The sequence below is a fragment of the Scyliorhinus torazame genome, chromosome 7 (assembly GCF_047496885.1).
Source record: "Scyliorhinus torazame isolate Kashiwa2021f chromosome 7, sScyTor2.1, whole genome shotgun sequence".
NCBI classification, from domain to species: domain Eukaryota; kingdom Metazoa; phylum Chordata; class Chondrichthyes; order Carcharhiniformes; family Scyliorhinidae; genus Scyliorhinus; species Scyliorhinus torazame.
In genome coordinates this window covers 184499988-184515669 of record NC_092713.1, presented here as the reverse complement: position 1 = coordinate 184515669, position 15682 = coordinate 184499988, and the positions used below count along the sequence as shown (strand labels likewise).

The 15682-nt window shown below is 51.2% G+C and overlaps 1 protein-coding gene across 1 annotated transcript in view; it reads right to left on the bottom strand.

Moving 5' to 3' along the window:
• Window positions 1-306: 306 nt before the first annotated feature.
• The window catches only part of LOC140426734 (T-cell leukemia homeobox protein 3-like), a 250627-nt gene continuing 235251 nt past the window's right edge, over window positions 307-15682 (bottom strand). The window contains exon 3 of the mRNA XM_072511855.1: window positions 307-647. Coding sequence (XP_072367956.1) covers window positions 437-647 — 211 coding nt within the window. The 3' untranslated portion in view covers window positions 307-436. The remainder of the gene's footprint in view (window positions 648-15682) is intronic.

The window sequence follows — 15682 nt, the reverse complement described above, 5'->3', positions numbered from 1 at the left end:
TGAGGGGTTATTTAAAAATATATAATTATTAAGAAGAAAAAAACCATCTTAATCTTCTGGCAGATTTGACAGCAGTATCAGGTTTGAGTTTTGCTACAGTGTAAATCGCGAGTCTGTCAAGAGTAATCCCCCCCTCTCCAGTTGCCCAGTCTGAAAGGAAGCTTTTATAACTAGTTTTGCTGCTGCTTAAATGTTTCTCGGAGATGCTTTGTCGCTTATATCACCCCCGCTTCAAACACAATTCAGTTCCACAATGAGTCTGTTAATCCCCGCCCCCCCCCCCCCACCCCCCTCCCCCCGCCCCCACCTTCCTTGGTGAGATTCTCTGACCCATTTCTCGCCCATAGTTCAACTTTTAAAGGGATTGGGGGGAAAATAAAACACAAATAAATATCCTGGAGAGTCCGTCTCTGATTGGTGTTCGCCCCTTTAAGGCTCACACTAAAGAGGTGACAACGGGGATTTTGCCATTTTCATCAGCCCAGGGCTGCAGGTTCTGCAATGCGTACAGAGACGAGTTATGCAGGCACAGAGGGTCGGGCTGGATGGAATCGTTGAGCGATTTCTGGAAGGCATCATGTTGAAGTTGTAACATCAGTCTGTTGGCCTGTTGTCTCTCGGCCTCTCTCTCTTCCGCTGTCTGTCGCCTGGGTGGGATAAACACACAAGAACCCCATTAAAATCACAGGCCAACCGTGATCAACATGTTACTCATTTAGATACTTGTGGTTTTTCTCTTTTGCACGAAATACTCGGAGGAGTCTTAGGCACAGAACAATCATTTATTGACCAATTATGAGAGACAGCTTCAGAGATAGACCTCTGCAGCTGACTGCCAACGAAAAGAATCAGGTGACATTTATACAGAGTGTGGTTACGTCGGTAAGAATATTGTTTACATTGGATCATGTCTGTTTTAAATTTTACATTAAACAAGTTACATTCGTGCACCCAGGCAGAGTGAGTGTTATCTACCCTTCATTTTTCTATGGATCCCTCCCTAACCTCCCTACTTGGTGCCAGGCCCGATAGATGTGGCTGGTCTTTAGGTTGAGTTAGAAAAACATATTGTTAATCTTTATGCTGACTGCTGTAGATTGTGCCTTAGAACAACTGTTTAAGGTCAATGACATCTGAGTTAACTGGAACATGTTGCTTGACCATTATCCTGATTTCTGTAGATTGTACCACAACAGCTATTAGCTGACATATTTATGAAAATTGCTTCAGTATACTGTACTGCACTGTATAGATTCAAAATCCCTTCGAATAAGTGTTAATTGCCCTAATAGATTATTGTTAATAAATACTAATAATTTGTCTTCCCAAAATTGACGCTTTGCTTCACCTTAGTGATGGACCCTTTGCAATGTTTCCAAAGCCTGCAGGAGCATTAACATCTCAAACAGACTGAAATCAATTCTAACAAGCGCAAGTAAACTGGACAAAACAGGGAAGGAATCCATTAATCATCAATGCACCTCCTGCCCTGAGATTGGGGTAAAAGCAAATCACTGCGGATGCTGAAGTCTGAGACAAAAACAGAAAATGCTGGACTATCCCAGCAGGTCTGTGGAGAAAGGAGGGAGTTAACGTTTCGAGTCTGGATGGCTCTTTGTCACAGCGGAGAATCCGTCTCACTCACTGCCTCCCTGCCCAAATCCCACCTAAAAGAACCCAATTTGTCCCGGATAACTCATCCTTGCAGTCTGCTCTGAATTGTCAACCTCTTCAATTAGTTCTGTTTATTATTCACACCGACCCCCCCCAACCACCACCACCACCACCATGGGTAGCTGGAAACATTTTCCAATTTACAAACAATAATGAATCTGCAACTTGATTTAAACGCAAATTCAAGTCGGACCATGTGGGTTCAAACAGGAAGAGCGAACATCCCTTGTGGAGGAGAATGGGTCAGATTACCATACTGTACCAACATGGAAGTACACTAAAACAGGTTGAAGCGCAGTTTACCAAGTGAAGCATCATACTGTACCAACATGGAAGTACACTAAAACAGGTTGAAGCGCAGTTTACCAAGTGAAGCATCATACTGTACCAACATGGAAGTACACTAAAACAGGTTGAAGCGCAGTTTACCAAGTGAAGCATCATTAAAGGAGTCATTCGCATTTGTTCCCTGGGATTTGGTGAGTTATGGATAGGTTCACATTAACCTGTGAGTGTGTTGGAAAGGGGGTTTGAAGTTGGAAGGGGCAGGAGGGAGGGAGAGAGTTCCTGTCAAGGCAGGGGGCATGGGATTGAAGAATGAAGGTGACTTTGACCTAAAGGTTGCATGTGGTGAGTTGGTGTGAGCCACATTGTGGAGAGCTTTACTGCAAGGACAGTCGACGGGGGATTTAAAACTGCTTTTTGCTTAAAGCAAAGCAATACTGAACTCACTGCCCTGCTGTCTCCCACACACCGCCCATCTCTTACACAGATTAGAATCATTCTGTGTTGAAAGATAAAATAGTCTGTTCAATCCTTCACTCTGGGAGAAAATCCGGAACTCTCTCCTCATCCCCACTGACTCCAAACGTTGGAGTCACTTTGATAATCTCGACACAAATCCTGAAACATTGTGAAAAAGAATAAGGGTTATAATATCTCTGAAATCCTAAACAGAGAAAATTCTACCCCCAACCCACTACGCCAATTTGTAACTAAAATAGCAGATGATTCTTGTGAAAGGATCTACATCTTCCCGGAAAGACCTGTAACCCCCCACATTACAGAAACAGAAGTGACAGCACTGCATTAAAGGGGATAGAATGCAGCAAGGCTGACAACAGTGGGAATACAAAGTGGGTCAATCAGTTGGGTAAACGTTTCAATGGGAGGATACGGGCAGAATCAGAGAGACACATTGAAACTTGTAACATCAAACTGCCTTTAAAAACAAACTCAAACTACTAGAAATGGAAAGCAGGAACTGCCCAACACCAATGAAGGAGTAAAAGGTCAGCAGGCACAATTTACCGGCCTCATCTCTCCCGACGTGGTGACACGACAAGGACATTGAATCTCACGAAGACCTCTTGCTAAATTCCCGCGATTGAACTGCCTTGCCAGATTTACCGGAATTTCGCAAGACATCATGATCTGGGCGAACTCCAAATTAGCATATTTAAGTGAGCCATCAGGATGCGCATGAGAGGCCTCGCCAGGGTGCTGTTTAGCACTGGTTTGCACAAATGTGAACCGGGTGTAACTGCACCAGGCAAGTCTCCCAGGCCATTAGAGACCCTTGGGTGGCCTGGCACTGGACAGGGTGGTACCCTCGCACTTCCCCTGGCACCCAGGTACTGTGGCACTGCCACCCTGCCATTTCCAGGGAACCCGGGTGGCACTGCCAAGGTGTAAGGCTGGCAGTATCAAGGTGCCTGGGTGGCAGGTTGGCAGTGCCAGGGATCAGGCCCTGTGGTGCCTTGCCCTTAACAGGTGGATTGAGGAGGGGCTCAAGGAACTAATGAGAGGTACGTTGGGTTCAGGAGGAGGTGCGGGGGGGGGGTTCCACAGTGGGAGGGGGGGGAAACCAGGGGCCGCAGTGGGTGGCTAAGGGGGTCAAAAGATTGGGGCGGTATTTAAAGATGGTGCCTCAGACCGCGAATAGTCTTTCTGCACTGGCAAATTGAGCTCGTCAGTGCAAGAAATGATGTAAGTCAAAGAAATTGCTCTGTTTTTGTCCGTTAAATCACATCCATCATTTCCTTTTGTATTCTGCACCCATCATTCGGATATTGCATCTGTCTCCTGATGCCTGTACAGTAAGTGCAGTTTGAAAAGAGAAAGTGTAAGGTGGATGAATGTAATCATTTCGATAGTTTGGAACAGGAAATTCCCCATTGCCCAGTGACATTGTAATGAATAGAAGGGATGGAGTTATTGTTAAACTCGTCCCTTCCCATGCTTCATGTTGTATTTTCACTCCACTTGCTGAGGTTCCAGATGTCAGTACATATGATTCAAAGAACTGGATTACCCTGGAAAATATTGAACCATAGAATCCCTACAGTGAAGGAGGAGGCCATTGACCCATCACCAATAGATTCAAAAACAGCTTCTTCCCCACTGTTACCAGACTCCTGAATGGCTCTCTTATGGACTGAGCTGTTCTCTCTACGAATCTTCTCTACAGTTATAGCACTATACTCCGTACGCTGCACCTAGTGTCTATGTTTATGTATTTATAGTATGTTCAACGTATTCATGTATGGAGTGATCTGCCTGGACTGTACGCAGAACAATACTTTTCACTGTAACTCGATACATGTGACAATAAATCTAAATCTAAATCTGTGGGAGGAAACCAGAGCTCCCGGTGGAACCCTACACAGACAGGGAGAGAAGGTGCAAACTCCACACAGACGGGAACCGGAGGCCAGAATTGAACCTGGGTATCCAGCGTTGTGAGGCAGCAGTGCTAACCGCTGTGCCACCATCAAAGGAAAAGTTCTCCTCCAGCCATGTGTCAATATCAGCTTTAGGAGTTAGGAGTTGGCAGGGTTTGTGTTAAATTCTAGTGTCATCATGCATCATCATCACAGATAGTCGTGTTAACAAAATAATAATATATTTATAAAAAATCAGGCAATCAGTGAGTTTCTTAGGGTCAGTCTGCTCGATAAAGTATTATTAAACTCCCATTTCTTGTTTGAATATCAATCACTGACATACTATTTTCTTTCCATCGAGTCAAACATAGAGACACACATCCCGCTCTATCTGCAATCGGAGCTTTTCCACATCACTGACAATCTTGTTTATGACAATATTATTAAAAAAAACCTCCCCCTTCCAATACAGATCTACTCAAATATAAAGCATTGGAAAATGAGCAACTGTGCTTCCACTGAGGTTAAAACACTTGACCCCCGTCATTACAATCCTGATCATTCCTCTGAAAATACTCAATTGACTGTAAGACTCTCTGGGCTATTCTGAGGCTGAGGATCTCTCTTTTTCGTGAGATTGAAAGACAATTTAATTTAATTTAATTTCCTTGTTGGTATAAAGATGGTCAGTTATTGGGCCAGAATAGCGCGAGGGAGGCTGGGCGAGGGGGTAATAGAAACATAGACCCCATACAACACAGGGAATGATGTAGTCCATTGTGCAATGTGCTGGTTCGTTGATGGAGGGATCCAGTGGATCTCAATCCACTGCTCTTTCCCTGTAGCTCTGGAAATGTTTTGCCTTGATTTTTCCAATTTCCTTTTGAATATTCCTATTGAGCCTGCTTCCAGTGCCCTTTCTGGCAGTACCTTCCGGAACATAGAAATTCACTGTGGAAAGAGAAGCCTCCCCCTACCAGCTCTGCTTTCTTTTATCAACCTCAGGCTTGTGTCCTCTGGTCACCAACAGTTCTGCCACTCCAAACAGTTCCTCTTCATCTACTCAACAAATTGACAATCATTATTTTGAACACCTTCATTGAATCCCCCTGAACTTTCTCTACTCCAAGAACAACCCCACCTTCATCAATCTCTCCAAATAACTGAGGACCTTCAGCCCTGGTTCTATCTCTGTAAATCTCTTCAGCACATTCTCCAAAGTCAGTCATGCCCTCTGACTCCACAAGGCGATTTCCATTTTATCCTGAATCAGCCATGCCCTACCATTGAGTATCCTTTTACTATTTTGCTTTATTCTTTCATGGGATGTGGCAAGGCCAGGATATTTTCTAGGCCTTTCAGAGGGTAGTTAAGAGTCAGTCACATTGCTGTGGGTCTGGGGTCACATAGAGGCCAGACCAGGTAAGGACGACAGATTTCTTTCCCTAAAGGTCATCAGTGAACCAGGTGGGTTTTCACGACAATCGATGATAGTTTCACAGTCACCATTGCTTAGACTAGTTTTATATTCCAGATTTTACTCCTTGAATTTAAATTCCACCAGCTGTTATGGTGGGATTTGAACCCGTGTTCCTGGAGCAATACCCTGGGCCTCTGGATTACTAGGCAGTGGCATTACCACTACACCACCATCTCCCCATATTTTGATCTGATGTGTTTTTAAAACATTTCTGGTTTGAAAATCTATTCTTATAATTTACTTTTGTCTCATCCTTGTTTTATCGATCTTCTCTGCACTTCCTATGCTAGGTTGGATTTGTTGCTGTATTACCAGCCTTAAGATTGGCATGCACATTCTTTTACTGGCTATCTCTATACCATTAGTTAACTCAGTTTGGATGCCCTGAACTATCTCCTCTATGGTTCATTTCTGTGATAATTAGTAGGAGAAGATAGAGGGGGATGAGGGTGGCAGTGGTGAAGATGAGGGAGGAAGTGGGGGAATGAGGGAGGAAGTGGAGGGGAGGGAGTGGGGGGATTGAGAGAGGGAGTTGGGGATGAGAGAGGGAATGTCGGATGAGGGAGAGAGTGGGGGAATAACGGAGAGAGTGGGGGAGATGAGGGAGGGAGTGGAGGAATAAGGGAGAGAATGGGGACGAGGGAGAGAGTGCGGGGGAACGAGGGAGAGAGAGGGGGAGGGTGTGGGGGATAAGGGATGGAGTATGGTGAATTTGGGAGGGAGGAAGTGGGAGAGATGAGGGAGGGAGTGAAGGAATGAGGGAGGGAGTGGGGGAGGGAGTGGGGGATGAGGGAAGGGGTGTGGTGAATTAGGTAGGGAGGAATTGGGGAGAGATGAGAGAGGGAGTCAGGATGGAGGGGGTTAATGAGGTAGGGAGGGTGTGGGGGATGAGGGAAGGAGTGGGGAATGAGGGAGAGAGTGGGGGAATAAGGGAGGTAGTGGGGGAGATGAGGGAGGGAGTGGGGGTGAGGGAAGGAGTGGGGGTGAGGGAGGTATTAGGGGATGAGGGAGGGAGTGGGAAGGATGAGGGAGGGAGTGGGGGGTGAAGGAGGGATTAGGGAATGAGGGAGGGAGTGGGAAGGATGTGGGAGGGAGTGGGGGTGAGGGAAGGAGTGAGGGTGAGGGAGGGATTGGGGGATGAGGGCAGCAGTGAGGGTGAGGGAGGTAGTGGGGGTGCGGGAGGTTGTAGGGGTGAGGGAGGTAGTGGGGGTGAGGGAGGGAGTGGGGAGGATGAGGGAGGTAGTGGGGTGAGGGAGGTAGTGGGGGTGAGGGAGGGAGTGGGGAGGATGAGGGAGGTAGTGGGGTGAGGGAGGTAGTGGGGGTGAGGGAGGGATTAGGGGGTGAGGGAGGTAGTGGGGTGAGGGAGGTAGTGGGGGTGAGGGAGGTAGTGGGGGTGAGGGAGTGAGTGGGGGTGAGGGAGGGAATGGGGAGGATGAGGGAGGGAGTGGGGGTGAGGGAGGGGAGGTGAAGGAGGGAGTAGGGGGTGAGGGAGGGAGTGGGGGTGAGGGAGGGACTGGGGATGAGGCCGGGAGTGGGGGTGAGGGATGGAGTTCGGAGGATGAGGGAGGGAGTGGGAGTGAGGGAAGGAGTGGGAGGGGAGAGGGGGTGAGGGAGGTAGTGTGGGTGAGGGAGGGAGTGGGGGGTGAGGGAGGGAGTGGGCATGAGGGAGGGAGAGGGGGTGAGGGAGGGAGTGGGGGTGAGGGAGGGAGTTGGGAGGATGAGGGAGGGATTGGGGGATGAGAGTGGGGGTGGGGGTGAGGGTGAGGGAGGGAGTTGGGACGATGAAGGAGGGAGTGGGGGTGAGGGCAGGGATCGGGAGGATGAGGGAGGGAGTGGGGTGAGGGAGGGAGTTGGGAGGGTGAGGGAGGAAGTGGGGGTGAGGAATGGTGTTGGGAGGATGAGGGAGGGAGTGGGGGTGAGGGAGGGAGTTGGGACGGTGAGGGAGGGAGTGGGGGTGAGGGAGGGTGTTGGGAGGATGCGAGAGGGAGTGGGGGATGAGGACGGGGTGGAGGTGAGGGAGGGTGTTGGGAGGATGCGGGATGGAGTGGGGGATGAGGGAGGGAGTGGGGTGAGGGAGGGTGTTGGGAGGATGAGGGAGGGAGTGGGGGTGAGTGAGGGTGTTGGGAGGATGCGGGAGGGAGTGGGGGATGAAGAGGGGGTGGAGCTGAGGGGAGGGTGTTGGGAGGATGCGGGACGGAGTGGGGGATGAGGGAGGGAGTGGGGGTGAGGGAGGGTGTTGGGAGGATGAGGGAGGGAGTGGGGGTGAGTGAGGGTGTTGGGAGGATGCGGGAGGGAGTGGGGGATGAGGGCGGGGGTGGAGGTGAGGGGAGGTGCTGGGAGGATGCGGGACGGAGTGGGGGATGAGGGAGGGAGTGGGGGTGAGGGAGGGTGTTGGGAGGATGAGGGAGGGAGTGGGGGGGTGAGGGAGGGGGTGGGGTGAGGGCGGGGGTCGGGGGGATGAGGGAGTGAGTGGGGGTGAGGGAGGGTGTTGGGAGGATGCGGGACAGAGTGGGGGATGAGGGAGGGAGTGGGGGTGAGGGAGGGTGTTGGGAGGATGCGGGAGGGAGGTGAGGGAGGGAGTTGGGACGGTGAGGGAGGGAGTGGGGGTGAGGGACGGTGTTGGGAGGATGAGGGAGGAAGTGGGGGTGAGGGAGGGTGTTGGGAGGTTGCGGGAGGGAGGTGAGGGAGGGAGTTGGGACGGTGAGGGAGGGAGTGGGGGTGAGGGACGGTGTTGGGAGGATGAGGGAGGAAGTGGGGGTGAGGGAGGGTGTTGGGAGGATGTGGGAGGGAGTGGGGGATGAGGGCGGGGGTTGGGGTGAGGGAGAGTGTTGGGAGGATGAGGGAGGGAGTGGGGGTGAGGGAGGGTGTTGGGAGGATGCGGGTGGGAGGTGAGGGAGGGAGTTGGGACGGTGAGGGAGGGAGTGGGGGTGAGGGACGGTGTTGGGAGGATGAGGGAGGAAGTGGGGGTGAGGGAGGGTGTTGGGAGGATGTGGGAGGGAGTGGGGGATGAGGGCGGGGGTTGGGGTGAGGGAGAGTGTTGGGAGGATGAGGGAGGGAGTGGGGGTGAGGGAGGGAGTTGGGAGGGTGAGGGAGGGATTGGGGAATGAGGCCAGGGGCTGAGGGAGGGTGTTGGGAGGGTGAGGGAGGGATTGGGGGGCGAGGGCGAGTGTCTGGAGGATGAGGGAGGTGTGTTGGCGAATGAAATGCGAAATGCTTTAAAGCTTTCAGGTCTAAACTGTAAAGTCAATAATGAGAGTGCAAGATCTGCATTGGTTACAATGGGAGAACAGGAACTGGTCAGTGAATATTAACATTATACCTGTCAAACAGGAAGCTTAATTATCTGATTTAATTATAGAATACAGGTGGTTCTCTGAATGGATTCCTGGCTGTACCATATGGATATTGGAGTGAGCATGGTGTCTAATGGATAATTCTAACATCTCCAACATGTTATGCTGTCCCTTCACAATCTTTAAAATCGCTGATGGTTTCACCTCTCACTGAACTGTAACCTGTGAACCTTCATCCTCAACACAACCTCACATTTGTTCCAGTGAACTCTGGGATATGGACAAGTGTGTGCAATGCTCTCCAACTCTGCCATGCTCCAGCTTGCCCACTTTTATTAAACCATCAGCACATTTCAAACCCATTGCTCGATTGACACATCTGTACCTTCAGAGCTTGGGAAGTGTACGTTATAACCCTCACAAGACCTACGATTAGGGACCGAATAGCCTCCCCGTAAGCCTTGTTGAATACGAGCTCCCTCACTGAGGTAATTGAATGCGGACATAAAGCTGGCCCAGAAAGGAGCCTGGGGAGAGAAGTCCCGGCTGGCACTCCTCTTGAACAATAAATCGTTTTTGTTGTACACTCACACCTGACTCCTCTGTGACCATAAAGGTGTACAGCTCTGATTTGGCTTAAGCAGATAGCACTCTGTTTAAATAGGATAGTTACATCTTAGAGATAGTGGGACTTTGGATTCAAATCGCAAAACCCCTGGGGTAAGACCATCTTTGTAGAAAAGGGAGGTTAATATGGGAAGGGGATGTAGGTTGGGGCTGCATATAAGTGTTGACACCATAGGAGGATCCGTGGCGTTCCCCGTCGGAAAGATCGGCCTCACACCCACACCGATTCCGCTACAGGTGAGGGGCTACCACCAGCCCGTGTGGAACACCCACAGAACACGCAAAAAATGGTGGGGGAATCGACGTGTCCGTGATGGACAGGCGCAGGGCTGACAAGCTTGATTGGATCGGATTTTGTTTATTGTCACGTGTACCGAGGTGCAGTGAAAAGTATTTTTCTGCGAACAGCTCAACAGATCATTAAGTACATGAAAAGAAAAGAAAATAAAAGAAAATACATAATAGAGTAACACAAGGTACACAATGTAACTAGATAACACCAGCAACGGGTGAAGCATACAGGGTTGTAGTGTTAATGAGGTCAATCCATTAGAGGGTTGTTTAGGAGTCTGGTAACAGTGGGGAAGAAGCTGTTTTTGAGTCTCTTCGTGCGTGTTCTCAGACTTCTGTATCTCCTGCCCGATGGAAGAAGTTGGAAGAGTGAGTAGGCCGGGTGGGAGGGGTCTTTGATTATGCTGCCCGCTTTCCCCAGGCAGCGGGAGGTGTAGATGGAGTCAACAGATGGGAGGCAGGTTCGTGTGATGGACTGGGCGGTGTTCACGACTCTCTGAAGTTTCTTGCAGTCCTGGGCCGAGCAGTTGCCATACCAGGTTGTGATGCAGCCCGATAGGATGCTTTCTATGGTGCATCTGTAAAAGTTGGACAAGAGTTAATGTGGACATGCCGAATTTCCTTAGTTTCTTGAGGAAATATAGGTGCAGTTGTGCTTTCTTGGTGGTAGCGTCAAAGTGGGTGGACCAGGACAGATTTTTGGAGATGTGCACCCCTAGGAATTTGAAGCTGCTAACCATCTCCACCTCGGCCCCGTTGATGCTGACAGGGGTGTGTCCTGAGGTCAATGATGGCGGCGGAGTGTGGCGACTCCCTGCGAGCTCTCCCTAACAGATCCTCTTTTCACTTATCTGGAGCTACTGCTTGGCTTTGCTTTGTAGCCCGTTATGTTGTTTAGGCCTTGCAACAACCGTCGAGGGTCTGTAAAGCTAGTCTGTGACTCTAGCTTGGTCTGATATTCTCTCTATGGCATCTCGGATGGCTTTGCGGAAGTCGTACCTGGATTTCTTGTATAGGTCAGGGTCGCGTGACTTGTACGCCTCAGACAAGCTGCAGCCGCGCGTACACTTACAGCCCCGACAAACGCACTGATCGCGCCAGAAAAGATGCCACGGCTGTGCTGGACCACGTACCCATCCACCCCGGTCCCACAGCCCATATCCAGGCCACCCCCACTACTGCCCTAGCCCTGGCAGAAGCCTCCCGGCCAGCGGCATGGCTATCGGCGAAATATGGCGGTGCTGGACACTGTCCGTACGAGGTCTCTCTCTCCGTGGCCACCATGCCAGATTCACGACTGTTGAGACCACATGTGGCCCGTGCCATTGGGAACTCAGCCCATCGGAGGCAGAGCTTTGCGGGTGGGCCCGGTAATGAGATGCGAACGCGCTTGCAACTACACGTGTTGCGCGTTGCAATGACGTCGATTTGGAGAGGGCAGAGCATCACGACCCAGCGTCAAACTGCCGCCTGCCGCGATTTCGCCATTGGGATCTATTCTCTGCCCGATTGCCGTTCCCGATTTTGGCGTCGGACAACGGAAAATCCTGCCCGTGGTCTATTAAGAACCAACTTCTTTCTGCTAATGACGAGCACTCTGAATAATTGCTGTTGAACTTGATTTTTTTTTTAATGAAACTTGTGAGAAAATCTTGTGTTGGAGAATTGCCTAAACATGTTTATGAGATTTAATGGGCAGGATTCTCTGATCCTGAGGCTAAGTGTTGACGCCGTCGGAAACGGCGTCGCGTTTATCGACGGCGTCACCACGGCCAAAGGATTAGCAATTCTGGACCCTACAGTGGGCCAGCACGGCACTGGAGCTGTTCACGCCGCTCCAGCTGCTGATCCCGGCGCGAACTGGGTGCCGCGGGATCCGCGCATGCGCAGTGGCACTGGCGCCAACATGCGCATATGCAGTGGCACCGGCGCCAACGTGCGCATGCGCAGTGGCTTCCTTCAATGCGCTGCCCCAGATGCAACATGGCGCAGGACTACAGGGGCTGGTGCGGAAGAAAGGAGGCCGCCAGCCAGAGAGGCCGGCCTGCCCATCGGTGGGCCCGGATTGCGGGCCGGGACACATCGGAGGCCCCCCCCAGGGTCGGACCCCCCCCACCCCCCCCCACCCCCCGCTCCCCACCACAGACCGCCCCCCGACCCTTCCACGCCGAGTTCCCGGCGGCTGAGAGCAGGTGTGGACGGTGCCGGCGGGACTCGGCGTTTTTACGACGGCCGCTCGACCCAAACCCGGGTCAAGAATCGGCGGGCCGGCCGCGTAGAGTAGGCCCCTGACCAGCGGCGCGCCAACCATGCCGGCGTCAATGGCGCCGATTCTCCACTCTGCGGAGAATCGCGTGCCAGCATTGGGGCGGCGTGGCGCGATTCGTACCGGTCGCGGGGATTCTCCAGCCCGGCCCGGCGCTGAGAAAATCCCGCCCAATATGTGTACGAGAAATATTTGTCTTAAATGTGGAGATACATAAATATGTCTGTGATAAATGTATATTTAGGACAATGTGTCCAAATATATGAATGTGAATATTTAATGCATCAAATATTTGAGAGATTCTTCACTACACGTATGAGATGGACAGAAATACAGCCAAAGGGTGGGCGATGCAGGGTGAGCAGACGGTGTAAAGGGAAGAAACTGGGTGAATATGGTTTGATGTTCATGTTAGTTATAGCTTATTCAGTCAACATTGAAATTGAACAGGAAAAAATTATTATTTGCAGTTTATTGCAGCCAGCACACATACACCCCTCACAAACAAACATTCTCACACACAAGGAGGCAAACACATCCCCTCAACCACACCTCACAACCCCCCCCCGACCCCCCTCCCCCACAAACACCCCCCAAACACTCCCACCCTCCCACACACAAACCCCTCACACATCCCATAAACTCCTACCCCACCACTCACATAAGCATGTGTGATGAACGGTTACTGTAACACTGTACCCTTGTCATCATGTAAGGTGATGTTCCTTTTAAGACCGGGCTTGGAACCCTGGGGAACTCCGCATCCGGCTCCGCCCATCTGGGAGCCGTATATAAGGGGCCGCTTTGTGGGCGGCGTAGCTGTTAGCACACGTCTCGGCACCAGCCTAGTTTTTAGTTTATTAAAGCCTTCTTTACCTGCTGTCAGGCAGAAGGCAGAGAGTTGGGATAAAAGGTTCTTTTTCGGAATGGCAACCGGTGACGAGTGGTGTCCCGTAGGGTTCAGTGTTGGGGCCACAGCTGTTCTCTTTATATATTAACGATCTAGATGACGGGACTGGGGGCATTCTGGCTAAGTTTGCCGATGATACAAAGATAGGTGGAGGGGCAGGTAGTATGGAGGAGGTGGGGAGGCTGCAGAAAGATTTAGACAGTTTAGGAGAGTGGTCCAAGAAATGGCTGATGAAATTCAACGTGGGCAAGTGCGAGGTCTTGCACTTTGGAAAAAATAGAGGCATGGACTATTTTCTAAACGGTGACAAAATTCATAATGCTGAAGTGCAAAGGGACTTGGGAGTCCTAGTCCAGGATTCTCTAAAGGTAAACTTGCAGGTTGAGTCCGTAATTAAGAAAGCAAATGCAATGTTGTCATTTATCTCAAGAGGCTTGGAATATAAAAGCAGGGATGTACTTCTGAAGCTTTATAAAGCATTAGTTAGGCCCCATTTAGAATACTGTGAGCAATTTTGGGCCCCACGCCTCAGGAAGGACATACTGGCACTGGAGCGAGTCCAGTGGAGATTCACACGGATGATCCCAGGAATGGTAGGCCTAACATACGATGAACGTCTGAGGATCCTGGGATTATATTCATTTGAGTTTAGGAGGTTGAGGGGAGATCTAATAGAAACTTACAAGATAATGAATGGCTTAGATAGGGTGGATGTAGGGAAGTTGTTTCCATTAGCAGGGGAGACTAGGACCTGGGGGCACAGCCTTAAAATAAAAGGGAGTCACTTTAGAACAGAGATGAGGAGAAATTTCTTCAGCCAGAGAGTGGTGGGTCTGTGGAATTCATTGCCACAGAGGGCGGTGGAGGCCGGGACGTTGAGTGTCTTTAAGACAAATGTTGATAAATTCTTGATTTCTTGATGGATTAAGCGCTATGGAGAGAGAGCGGGTAAATGGAGTTGAAATCAGCCATGATTGAATGGTGGAGTGGACTCAATGGGCCGAATGGCCTTACTTCCGCTCCTATGTTTTATGGTCTTATGATCTTACCGTTTATACTCTAAGCGTCGTTATTGAGGGTACCACAATTTAATCAACTAAACTATATCAGGATGGACGGACGCAGGCCTCAAACCAGAGAAGCTCAACCTGGAAACACGGACACCGGAGGCAAAGGAAATTTTTAAATACTGGCTCCGATGCTTCGAGGCTTACCTGGACTCCTCAGAGACTCTCATTCTGGCGCCGCGCAAGCTGCATCTACTCCACGCCCGGGTGAGTCACAGAACCTCCGCCACGCTCGAAAAGGCGACGACTTATGAAGAGGTGGTCGAGCTACTCCGCAAGCAGTTCGTCAAACCTATCAACGAGGTGCACGCCAGACAACTGCTCTCTACCTGCCGGCAGCGGCTGCTCGAAAACGGGCAAAAAGACCTCCAGGACACGATAACGCTCGCCTCCTTGCTGGAGGTGGCCCAACATAATTTGGGTACGTACCCCGCGGACTCTGCGAGCCCCCCCTGGACTTCCTCAGACTCAGCCATATTACAGGCATGCACCACGCGGCGACCCGCTCATCATGGGGGCACACCATGCTACTTCTGCGGGCAGGGCCAGCACCCACGCTCACGCTGTCCAGCCCGCTCCGCGATCTGCAGCAACTGCGGGAAGAAGGGGCATTTTGCGAGGGTCTGCCTGGCCAGACCCAGGGGCCAGAAGAACAAAGAACAGCCGGCCTGAAAATCAGTGTCTCAGGCCCGCAGGCCTCGCAAAGCGGCTGCGCACCGAACCAACACCGCGCCCCCTACTGATGCATCATCAGCCTCGTGCGAATCATGGGAGTGGCCATCTTGTCGGCGGCCATCTTCTCGACCCGACACGCGCAGCCGACGGCGGCGGCCATTTTACGAGTCCGACTCAGCTGAGGACTCGGACTACCCGCGAGTGGAAGCGATCACCCTCGACCAAACTCGGCCAAAACACCTGCAGAACTCTATGATGCAGGTCCAGGTCAACGGGTGCGACACTGCATGCCTCTTCGAATCCGGGAGCACGGAGAGCTTTATCCATCCTGAAACGGTAAGGTGCTGCTCCCTGCGCACCCATCCCGCGTCCAAACCATAGCCCTCGCATCCGGATCCCACTCGGTAAAAATCAAGGGATACTGTATCGCGGCTCTCTTGATCCAGGGCGCCAAATACACCCGTTTCAAATTTTATATCCTCCCTCACCTCTGTGCCCCCCTGCTGCTCGGACTGGATTTCCAGTGCAGCCACCGAAGCCTGACACTGACGTTCGGCAGACCCTTGCCCCCCCCTCACGGTGTGCTGCCTTGCGACACTGAAAGTCTCACCCCCTCGCTATTCGCGAACCTCACTCCCGACTGTAAGCCCGTCGCCACCAGGAGCCGGCGGTACAGTGCCCAAGATATGACTTTATTCAAGTCAGAGGTCCAGCGTTTACTGGGAGAGGGGGG